The sequence below is a fragment of the Sceloporus undulatus genome, chromosome 2, assembly GCF_019175285.1.
Source record: "Sceloporus undulatus isolate JIND9_A2432 ecotype Alabama chromosome 2, SceUnd_v1.1, whole genome shotgun sequence".
Lineage (NCBI taxonomy): Eukaryota > Metazoa > Chordata > Lepidosauria > Squamata > Phrynosomatidae > Sceloporus > Sceloporus undulatus.
The window spans coordinates 273,770,525-273,783,196 of NC_056523.1; the positions used below are offsets into that span (position 1 = coordinate 273,770,525).

Below are 12,672 nucleotides of genomic sequence, written 5' to 3' on the forward strand. Positions count from 1 at the left end.
AATAGAATAAAAGTAATATATATATATATATTTCAATTACAATAAAATTAATAATATAATAATAATAATATACAATTATAAATATTACTGTATAATAAAATTGATGATGATGATGATAATATACATAATTAAAATAAAAATAGTAAATTTAAGAATAATATAATAAAATTATAATAATTTAACTATGATAAAATAGTAATACAATTATTATTAATAATAATATTTATAGAATTATAATTATTATTTATTTGTATCCTGCTTCTCCAAAAAGCTCTAGGGTTTGCTCTAGCCGTCCTCCCCCTTCTCTCTCAGGTTTTTCTCGCTTTGTGCTTTGGGCCCAGCTCTTGAAAAAGGAAGGATGGAATGTGTGAAGTGATTCTACAGAAGAAGAAGAAGAGAGGTCACAAACACACTGCAGTAATTATCCCGCTTGAGACCGCTTTAGCCGCTGTGGCTCAATGCTGGGGAATTCCAGGAAGCGTAGTGTTTGTGAGACATTGAGCCTTCTCTGTCAGAGAGCTCTGAGACCACAAGGAACTACAGTTCCAAGGGTTCCCCAGCACTGAGCCAGGGCACTTGAAGCCGTCCCCAACTGGGTTGTTTCTGCATTGTGTTTGCAACCAGAGTTCAGAGAAAAAAGGCGGGCAGATTGATCCTGTATTGTTCTTGTTGTTAATGTCCCTTCATGGTGGCCCTAAAGCGAACCTATATGTCTCTGAAGAAGCAGACAGGAGTCTAGGGAAAAGCTCATGCTGCCAACTTCTTTCTTTCAGTTAGTCTGAAAAGTGCCACAAAATTTCTCTACATACTATTATCATGGTTTTTTTGTGGAAAGATTGTTTTCAAAGAAGGCTTACCATTGTGTGCCTTATCTTCCAAATCATGCCAACCCTATTATGGGGTTTTCTTTGCACATTTCTTCAGGGTTTTTGTTGTTGCTGCTGTGGCCAGCCTCTGAGGCTGAGAGAATGTGACTTGCTCAAAGTCACCCCAATGAGCTTCTATCGCCCAGCTGGGATTCAAACCCGGATCTCCAGTGTCATAGTCCAACGCTCACTCGACGTAACTCCCAAGTTTGTATTATATCATATTTGCATTATATCATAGCCAAGCATTTACTTTGCATATTATAATTATGCATTATTAATTTGTGTTCTGATTATGCAAATCTAATATAGTAATCATTGCACCTTTTCTACCATTATGTTTCAACCTCAGTATCAGTACTAGACTAGGCTGAATAGACTAGAAAGCTGGGCCACAGCTAACAGAATGAACTTCAACAGGGAGAAATGTAAGGTACTGCACTTAGGGCGAAAAAATGAAATGCACAGATATAGGATGGAGGACACCTGGCTTAAGGAGACAACATGTGAAAGGGATCTAGGAGTCCAAGTAGACCACAAGTTGAACATGAGTCAACAGTGCGATGCGGCAGCTAACAAGGCCAATGCGATTTTAGGCTGCATCAATAGAAGTATAGTGTCTAGATCAAGGGAAGTAATAGTGCCACTATATCCTGCTCTGGTCAGGCCCCACCTGGAATATTGTGTCCAGTTCTGGGCACCACAATTCAAAAAGGACATTGAGAAACTGGAGCGTGTCCAAAGGAGGGCGACTAAAATGGTGAAAGGTCTGGAAACCATGCCCTATGAGGAATGACTTAGGGAGCTGGGTATGTTTAGCCTGGAGAAAAGAAGCTTAGGAGGTGATATGATAGCCCTGTTTAAATATTTGAAGGGATGTCATATTGAGGAGGGAGCAAGCTTGTTTTCTGTTGCTCCAGAGACTAGGACCCGGAGCAATGGATGCAAGCTGCAGGAAAAGAGATTCCACCTCAACATTAGGAGGAATTTCCTGACAGTAAGGGCTGTTCGACAGTGGAACACACGCCCTCAGAGTGTAGTGGAGTCTCCCTCCTTGGAGGTCTTCAAACGGAGGCTGGATGGCCATCTGTCGGGGATGCTTTGATCTGGATTTCCTGCATGGCAGGGGGTTGGACTGGATGGCCCTTGCGGTCTCTTCCAACTCTATGATTCTATGATTCTAGCTCTTTCCTCCCTTCTTTCCCCATCTTAACTAGTGTGAAGAAAGTGAAGTTTCCAAGCAGCCCCAGAGAGTAAAGGGACTCCATTTACTCCCTTGAGGCTGTTTGAAAGTGAGCGTCCAACTTCCACTGGAACCCCTGACACAATTTCCACACATCACAACCTTGTGGGCCTGTCGGGGGAAGAGAATAGAAGAATAAGGTGGCAATGCTATGCCTGTGCAATAGCAACTGGAGCCTGCAGGGCAAGATGAGGCTCCTGCCTGTGCCTGCCTTCCTGCTTTATCACCACTTTATAACCTAACCATAGGCCTGCAATGAAGGAGAAATCTGGGATTTTACTGCTTAAACTGGCCCAGCAGGATAGGGCATTTTTAGTCCCTTCAATCTGGGATTTCCTAGGTTTTCTGGGACAAATGGCAATTCTACATATTTGTCTAATATTGCCAAAGGCTTGAATCCCCAATAGAAGGTTTTGAAGGCACCACAGAATTCTCTTTGTGCATTCCTTTCATCTGTTGTTATCACAAAATGGAAGGCTGCATGAGGCTTCACACATCTCTGGCCTAGGCCTAGGGCCACATTCACACTACAAAAATAACCTGGTGTGAAACTGAGTTATTTCCACGGTGTTCCCATTAGCCCTGAATGCACTCAGTGCCATTTGCAGGGAAGGGGCACAGAAAAACCTGCTCAACCCAGTGTATTTGACACTGGGGTCCTTAAGTGTGTCTTTTTCAAAAGTCCGACTCCAGAGCGATCTGGATCTTTGGTAGTGTGAGTACACTACCAAATCAATCCAGATCACGGACATGGAGGTGCCTCCATGTTGAAGCGAAGCAGCGCATGTGTGAATGCCAGAGAGGATTTAAATGCCTTGGACAGATTTGGTCATGTTAAACAGTGGGAACATCAATCCTGTATTGCATTACTTCAGAAATCTGGATCTCTGTGGGACAAAAACATATGTGTAAATGACCCCTAAAGGGATGATACGTAGTTCAACTGTTAGCCCTGAGACTTGGAAGATCCAGGTTCAAGTCACTAGGCAACCTTGTGCTAGTAACTCTCAGCCTGACATCTCCCAAAGGGTTGTGAATATAAAGTGGAGAAGAGATAAACCTTGAGCTCATTGGAGGAAAATAGGTGGGATATTCCATTTATCCAAAATATTACAAGGTAATATAAATGATCCCTGCATTCCCACATTTAGCTTTATGATTATCTTCTGAGAATTTAGGCTGACAAGGGTCCAAAGTGCACTGCTGCCCAATGTGGTGGTCCATGGACCAATGCTGGTCCCCAGTTCATCTGCTCCCAGTCCCTGGTGAACTTCCAGGTCTCTGGAACACTGGGGTTAACAATGCTGCTCTCCTGCAAGCAATAGTTTAAGAAACATGAGGAAACATAAAGGTCAAGTGTGGAATTATATCCTCAACTACTATGACTGTAGTAACTTGAAGTAAATTGCTAGATTCTTGCCGTGTAAAGTTTCTGGAGGATTTTCCTCTTTTCTGATTTTGTAAGGATGCAGATTCCTAAGACAAGGCCAGCACACCTCATGCCTTTAAAACTTAACAGTTGCAGTTAATATCAGAGGCCTTCACCCACCTCTACAATTTTCTAAGCATCACACTTCTGTGTTTCTGTATCTGCATGTTTGGTGAGGTGAATCATGGCACAGTAAAATTAGTAAAGTAACATGTAATATTTCTCCCTGTCCTTTCCATGTCTTATTCAAAATAATAGTACAATATATTGGAAAATCATTTCCCCATCTAATTTATTTACTTTAATAATAGCTTTTCATTCTCTGCACCTCCTACATTTATGGCTGCCATTGCCCTTTTAAAGAGACTACTTGTGCACAGCCATTCCCTTTTTAAAGACTTATAATGTGTTCAGGCACTTTGTATATTAGCATAATTCTAATTCATTCCTCAGCCTTGCCCTGATTCTAGGAAAAATAGGTCATGCCAAACTCAGAATAAGGATTAGTATTTTAGGATGCTGTGTTGCCATTTGAACTTTCATCATATCTGTTGCCAAACCTGGCAATGAATAAAGGACCTCCTCACTAAAAAGTGTCAATTTTTATCCTGTTATAAGCATGTACAGTATTTGCAGAAAGGCTGCTTAATGTCTGGCCTGTCTGGCAACTGTTAGCCCCAGATAACATAAAAGGGGAGGGATGTGTAAAAAGCAAGTTGAGATAACCTTTTTTGAAATTAGGCTAAGAATTTAAAAGTAATTTATCTAATAATTCTATATTTGATTGCCAGATATATCTAGAATAATCTATTCCTTTGTTTTTAAATTAACTAATAGCAAATGAAAGTATCTATATGGAACAATGGTTTTGGAATGATAATCAAAAAGTGTTACCCCTTTTGGGGATGGTATTGATTTTCCAGTGGCACTTGCAACATAACATGGTTGCAGAATACCTTTGGTGGCATATTTAATTGTTAATTATTTCATTTGTTTATACCAGAAATGAGATTCCAGACAATGTTCAAAATGAAACAAACAGATGAAAAGCAAATATAGATATAAATGAACAAAAGGTATTGTTAGAATGTACCTAAAGTATTTACAAAGCTAAAAACAGTTTAAAATACACCCACTGAACAAGAGAAAAGATTAAAGAATATCTTCCAGTGACAAACTTGGGATGTAGGTGTACCACTCTATTGCTGACCCAGCATCCAGCTCCAAGGTATTTGTCAAGCTAGATCTAACCATAGCATGCAGTTTATGCATATACATATGGCTGAGTAAGGTATTTCTTAAGGAGGACATAGTTTGACTCTTAACAGCTGAAATTGCTAGGCACCTTGAAATCTGACTAAACATAGAAAGTTCTAGAGTTAAACCAATTGTGTTTTTGTTATTTGATTACATTTTGAGAAGGACATGTGATATTATGCACGTGCAAAGGATTATTAGTGCTTTGCAATGTTGGAAATTATCAGATGGAGGAAAATTGGGGAAGAAAAGGGCATACTCCTGGTAAAGTTGCACGATCACGCTGAAGATTTTCAGACGATATCGCGCTTAACCCATGAAAATCCAGGAATGCTCCAGCAACAAACCATTCCTGGGACTTCTCCATGATTAGTTTGTTGCTGGAGCACTCCCGGATCTTCATGGGTTAAGTCCTGGATAAGCACAACGTGCCTAAAAATCTTCAGCACTATCACAAGACTTTGCTGGGAGTATGCCTTTTACTCCTGGCTCCCCCCCCCCCCCCCCCCGGTCTGATAATTTCCATAGAGTGGAGAGCAAGGGCATTGAGAACTAGGCTGCTTGAACCAGGAGACACAGGATATTTTTAAAGCCAAAGCACACTATTCAAACAGAAAATCCTGCTGTGTCAGAAAAACAATTATATAATTCTATACAGAGTCCTACAGGGTGACTATGGGGTGAAAAGACAGGCAGGAAAAAGTGGCCTGAAGCTGCCTTTTCTGAAGTTGCATTAAAACTCCAACAACCACACCGCCTGCTCACAAGGCGGCTGGAGTGTGCATGTCATGACCACACAGCATGTCTTCAAGCGGTGCTGCTGGGTACTTTTTTTTTCCTGTCCCCTCCCCCCCCACCATCCCTGTGTACCATTGCATGGCTGTCCCTGTGAATTTGCACACCTTCGCATGTGTAATGGTTCACCAGGACAGGGCACTGGAACACAGGTGTGCCCATGAAGATGCCAGCAAGGTAGTCATACCCCTCTTTACCCCATACCCCCTCTTTGACTGTCTAATTTGTGTATGTTGTATTCATATCCATGAGAGGTGTCACGGTTTCTCTTTTCAGTATTGCCACCCTCACCGCTTGAGTACAGCAGTTCTGTCCCTTTTAAATGTGCTCCTGCGATGGGGCATTTACATGCACAATTAGGGGTAGGATTTGGAAAGAGTGCCTCTTTAGAGCCGCCCTGGCATCAGTGCATTTATACGCATATGCGAAGGTGTGCACTTTCCAGGAAGATGCGGAAAAATCCAGTTCCTTTTTAGGCCGGCTTTTCTCCATGTAGCGCAGATTGGGTGTGCTTTCTGACTGGCTTCAAGGCATGTGTCATCTAAATGCTCTGCCTCGAAGCTGGCCAGAAACCTGCTTATTTTGACCATCTGTTTCACCCCTGTCGCAGGAGATCAGTTTTCAGGATTCTGAAACTATAAACTGCTTTAATTTTTTCCCCAAACTGGTTAAAATTAAAAATTGGAAAGGTTTGGTGAAAACAAGAATCAAACCAATGAAACTTGGTATCATCACCACACTATATCCAGGAGAGCTTTAACTTTCTACCCCCCTCCCCCCCAGTCTCCTTTGAAGGAGCTGGGAATTATTCATGTCCACCACTCAAAAAGTAGAGGTAGGATGGAATCTCATATCAGTTCCAATTACTGATATCATTTGTATACAGGAATATTTCAGTTAACATAGTAGACGTGTTCCTGAGCATTAGTTCTTTAACAGAATATTTGGTACCAGCGGTAGAAATAACACAGAAGGAATAGGGATAGGTTCCCACACCACAGAAAAGAAGACCTTCAACACCTTTTATCCAAAGAACAATATGCCCATTTGAAATGAAACAATCAGGTCAGGTAACCCTTGCAGAAGTAAACAAAAACATTTTAAATCTAGAACTCACTTGAAGGCTTCTTCTAAAATGCAGCCAGTTTTTTTCTTTTCTTTTATCACCCTCCACTTTTGTTATTATTTCCACTTACGTGGCCAGATTTACAGATCTATGCTTCTTTAACATGCTAGGGGAGGGAAGCTTATCTGCTTTCTGCTCTTCTCTGTTCTGTTCATGCATACCTGTTTTAGCGAGGCACACACAACTACAGTAGGATCTGCTAGAGCTGAATCCCCTTCGTTCTCAGCTCAACCTTTACTGCATTGTTTGCAGATGCTGCTGCACCCTAACACTGGTAGTCTGTATTTCTCCAGCCTTCCCTCACCTATTCACCCAATACTGATGCTTTTTAAAAACAAGCTAACAAAAACAAAAACTCTACAGCAGACAAGAAGGAAAAAAGGGCTGGGGATGTGTGCCAGACTTTGTAAAAAGGAGCTTCTTTGTTAGAGACTTTGATAAGTGAGGTATGCCTGTGTTGATATAAAATCCCAGTTTGGAATTAAATTGGGGACATACTTATCAAATTTGCAGATGACACCAAATTAGGAGGAGTAGCTAATACCCCAGAGGACAGGATCAAGATTCAAAATGACCTGAATAGACTAGAAAGCTGGGCCAAAGCTAACAAAATGAAATTCAACATGGAGAAATGTAAGGTACTGCACTTAGGGCAGAAAAATGAAATGCACAGATATAGGATGGAGGACAACTGGATGAATGAAACTACATGTGAAAGGGATCTAGGAGTCCAAATAGACCACAAGTTGAACATGAGTCAACAGTGCAATGCGGCAGCTAACAAGGCCAATGTGATTCTAGGCTGCATCAATAGAAATAGTGTCTATATCAAGAGAAGTAATAGTGCCCCTGTATTCTGCTCTGGTCAGGCCCCACCTGGAATATTGTGTCCAGTTCTGGGCACCACAATTCAAAAAGGACATTGAGAAACTGCAGCATGTCCAAAAGAGGACAACTAAAATGGTGAAGGGTCTGGAAACCATGTCCTAAGAGGAAAGACTTAGGGAGCTGGGGATGTTTAGCCTGGAGAAGAGAAGGTTAAGAGGTGACATGATAGCCCTGTTTAAATATTTGAAGGGATGTCGCTGAGGAGGGAGCGAGCTTGTTTTCTGCTGCTCCAGAGACTAGAACATGGAGCAATAGATGCAAGCTGCAGGAAAAGAGATTCCACCTCAACATTAGGAGGAACTTCCTGACAGTAAGGACTGTCCGACAGTGGAACAAACTCCCTCAGAGTGTAGTGGATTATCCCTCCTTAGAGGTCTTCAAATGGAGGCTGGATGGCCATCTGTCGGGGATGCTTTGAGATTTCCTGCATGGCAGGGGCTTGGACTGGATGGCCCTTGTGGTCTCTTCCAACTCCATGATTCTATGAATTCTTTGCCAGGGTGGTTTCCACATTGCAGGGACTTCCATAATTCAGTTTCCCTCAAGGAGACTGGCTTTGGCGGTACAGTATTTCCCATTTCTGGCAACATTTGCTGATCTAAAGCTAAGTGGATGACATTTTAGTTTATAAAAATAAACATGTACCTCAAAATATTTAGCCTCCCACCATTTCTTTCCCCTCACTTAATTTCTAGCTCCTTGTCTTTCCTCAAACAGACACAAGCATATACTAAGTTTACCTAAGTGGTGCTGGAGGCAGAGGTGGGAGTGGCTTGTTGCACTGAAGCCCACATAAAATGAGCTGAGGTCCACTGCTAGTCGCTAGTTTGAGAAAGGTTGCTTAAAAACAACTATTAAATGAAGCCAAGTCTACCACTTCCCTCTGCTAGAGTACAGGGCTCTGCAGCATGTTGCTGCAGTTGCCGTTTTGCCAAACAGAAGTGACATTGCATGCATCACACCCAGTCACCTATGGGGTGGGGAATCATTTTGTTGTTTACTTCTGGCAGAGAACTACTGAATATTTTGTTGGAGTGTAGCAGGCTAAGGGGGCAAGTGGGCTCCCCAAGGGCTGCAAGTAGTCCACAGACCACACAATTCCCACCCTTTTGCTAGGAATAGTTTCATGTATGTAATTTCTACCTGAGTATTTAGCTTTCTTGATTCTTTTTCTGCTTCATGCTTCCATGTACATTTAGCATTTTGAAAAGCCAATACATTATATCCATATTCTTGAGATGGGTAAGGATGATCCCTCACTTCAACAATGCTGAAAGACATTCCACTGATATTTGGCTTTTTAAAATCCCTCCCCAATGAAGTGATTTCTCTTGATGCAAATTCAGGGCTTTAAAACCTCAAATAGTAGTACAAGGGGGTCTTTTTGTGGAAAGTGAGCGTTATGTTCATATTGGGTATGTGTTAATTGAGAGTTCCTGCATGGCATGGGTTGGACTGGATGGCCCTTGTGGTCTCACCCAACCAATTCTATGATTGTGTACTCATGTAGGATATTGTGTATTTGGGTTTCTGATTGTGGGTTTGTGTTTTATCTGTGTAGATAATTGCACAAGTTTGTGTGAGGGACTGTGTCAGCAGTGAGGTAGCCCCCCCTTCCATTTTGGGATGCACTCTCTAGCATTCTTGCTCAGCCAACTGGGCCCTCTTGCTAAAAAACACTTCCACCTCTTTACTTATAACAATAATATAAAAAGCATTTCTGTTTAGGGTGAAATGGCATAATGGTGTTGTTGTTTGAGAGTTGGACTATGGAACACTAGAATTTAAATCTCCACACAGCCATGGAAATCCAAGGGAGACCTTCGTCAATTCATACTCTCTCAACGTAAGAGGAAGGCAATGGCAAACCTCCTCTGAATAAATCTGCAATGATCCATACTTTCTTTACATCATATTCATACTACCATAGTAAGTTCTGTGTAGGCTACCACAAAAGAGCACCCAGAAGCTTCAGTTGGTGCAAAATGTTGTGGCTAGACTGCTATCTGTTACACAGTACAGCAATAATCACATTATACCTATAATAAAAGACCTGCATTGGTTTCCAGTTATTTTAGATGCTCAATTTAAGGTGCAGGCTTTAACCGTTAAATTCCTAAATGGCTAAGGGCTCAGCTATTTAAGGATATTCTCAACTGGAAAACAAGCATATTATACACTGTGTGTTCCTTTGAGGCATTTTATTTCTTTTGCTTTTTAAATTTAAGAGCACATCTGAATTTTATGCCAAAGCTTTGGTTGACTGGAATGATATACACACATAAATTTTAACATTCTTTTATAGAAAAACAGTAAACATGACATATACATTCAGAGCAAGACAATGTTGTCCATATGTACAATATGAAACTACAGAAAATGAAGTATTTGCAATGAAAAGTTGTGGAACTAATCATATATTTGGTATCTTAAATGGTACTCAAGAATTTCTCATATGACTTCTTTTGAAATATACACGGTAATGCCATGGCAAATGTAATAAGCAATTACATTTTCATACAGAAATGTTGGATGAATAGAAAAGCTCTTATGTTGAACAACTATACTGAAGCTAGGCCTCCTGCAATTTAACAGGAAAATATTGCTGTTCATAGAAGTCTTATTAATATTAGTTATTGTAATTTTCATAAATATATTAATATGCATTGGATATTTTACCAGGCCACGAGGGAATTCATAGGATAACTAATACCTAGATGTTGATAAGCAAATCTGAGTATATTTTTATAAGCATAGTTCAAACTTCAAGACTTTGATAATACTACTAAAATCTTTAATTGTCTTTAACCACTGCATGCTAACAGCAGAAAAAGGTTAATGACAGGGAGATTAGTTCTACAGATTTGTGCATGACTGTTGTGTGATAAACATCAATTACATGGATTTGGTAATGCTGCAACTTCTTTTAATTTGAAAACATGATGAATAACATCCACAAATATGTAAAATTGATAGCATGGATATTAACAGACCAGCTGTTCCTGCTTTTATAAAGCCCTGTTATCCACATGCAGACTACTCTTTAAATAGTATTCTGCAGAAACCTGTAAAGAAAGCAATTTTATCAGCAAACAGAAAAAAACCTTTAGGAAGAATGCAAACAAGAAATTACTTTAGGAGAGGAACCCATCTATTAAAGCACAAACATTAAAAACCAAAGTAGTTCTGATGTAAACATACAAACAACATAAATTTCAAGGACATGCTAGCCATAAGAGACTCCAGCATGCCTATATATGTATATAAAAAAACACCCAAATAAAATAAAACCAAATAACAAATATTTTCTTTGGAAAAGGAGATTTAAATAGGAGATGCTCCCAGGCCAAGACGGAGTGTGCCAGGTATCAAGTTTAGGGCAAGATATTAATCAGTAACTCTTGACCCATGAATACCTCAACACTACAAGTACTGCTATAATAATTCCCTGTATCTCTTTCAAAGCAGCAATGAAAAAGTAATGTTTTAGGACATATCTAAGATGGAGCAAGGCAGAGAACAGAATCCTTGAAGCTCTGGCAGAAAATCTAAATCTCACAGATGACTCCCACTGGATACAAGTGGGATTGCACAGAACAGTGACAACAGTTCCTGTCCCCCATTAAGGTTGCTACTCAGCAAGAAAAGAAATAATGCAGAAAATAACTAAAATGTGAGTTCCGTCGACTTAGTTTTGGGCACAACTGGGATACTGAAATGTAAGGCTGTGAAAGCAGTGCTTTGTTATTGCAGGATTTAAAAAAAAAACATTTCCTACTTTATTGGCCTTTGATTGCTCTACCACCAGTTAAAACCGTGGTGTTTGCCACAAATGAATCAGTCTCTGTTAAGGATCACTATGAACAAAGAATTCAAAGTCTTACCCACAAACCTTCTATAATACAACTTTCTAATGTTACAGTTATTGTCTCGATATTAAAGTGGCTCAAAATAATCTGTTTATTACCTAAATCACTTTATTTAGGAATTGGCATTTAGTAGCATAGTTAACAGCCATACTCTTAGAGCTCAAGTGATGAAAAATGTTATCTTGTCTTGACTACTGAAGGCCTTTTGCTGGTTCAAAAATTAGCTGTGGCTTTTTCCACTAGCCTTTATCTTCTGCTCCTGCAACACAAACCAGTATGTTAGGCTGCTTTGGTTTTGCTTTGTGCGCATTTATGTTAGGCTGCTTTGGTTTTGCTTTTTGCGCATTTTTACATCAACAAAGATTGGAAATGTTTTGTGTAGCTTGTCCATTAAAGATGAAACTTTATGGGTGTAAACTTCTTTGCTTTTCATATTTTAGAAACAAAGACATCACCTTTAACCTGACTATATACAATATATGCACTGCAGCAATCATTATATACAAAAACAAATTCTTACAGACAAAAATGAATAGCTTTTGAAAGCTAAGTTATTATTTTTTCTGCAAAGAAATGTACATCGCAAAAGATGGCAACGGCAGCTCCTTCCAGTGTGTTTGAATTGTTTCATTTCATCCAAGAAAGAGTTCAGCCACAAATGTTTCACTAATATTTTTCAATCATTATTTTGGCTTTTTATGATGAATCAGACATCAGACGTTGAAGGACCACTGCAATCTGCACACAAACAAAATAACAATGTTTCTAATGGGATATAAAAATGACAAGAAACTTGATTCAAGCCAAAATCCAAGAGTTTGATTTTTGCATATGACAATTAAACTCATTCTTCTCTATCTTATTGAAATGAGTAAAACAAAAAGTCCATGCACAATATTGTGATCTTTCCCAAGCAGATGGGAGTTGCAAAAGATGAAAGCTACATTCAAAGAAGTATGAGTAAACAGTTTTCCAATAATTTACATCTACATCCCTCCCTATCATGTAAGATCAGGGTGATTTTTTTTACCCCTTATTTGTTAGCGGGCCAGAAGTAAAAGCAGGGGTAGGCAACCTTTTTGACCTGGGGGCCGGGTTGCTTTCCCTCAGACAACTGGGGGGGGGGCGTGAAGCCCAAAAATAAATAATTAAATAATTTTTTAAAAGTTATATAAATAAATAAACCGGGACAAATGTAG

The 12,672-nt window shown here is 39.8% G+C and overlaps 1 protein-coding gene across 9 annotated transcripts in view; it reads right to left on the reverse strand.

Annotated features, from left to right (window-relative positions):
* Positions 1–9,886: 9,886 nt before the first annotated feature.
* Positions 9,887–12,672, reverse strand: part of PPIP5K2 (diphosphoinositol pentakisphosphate kinase 2) — a 70,892-nt gene continuing 68,106 nt past the window's right edge. For all 9 annotated transcript variants that reach the window (XM_042448455.1, XM_042448453.1, XM_042448451.1 and 6 more), the window contains one exon: positions 9,887–12,211. In XM_042448455.1, coding sequence (XP_042304389.1) covers positions 12,180–12,211 — 32 coding nt within the window. In that variant the 3' untranslated portion in view covers positions 9,887–12,179. The remainder of the gene's footprint in view (positions 12,212–12,672) is intronic.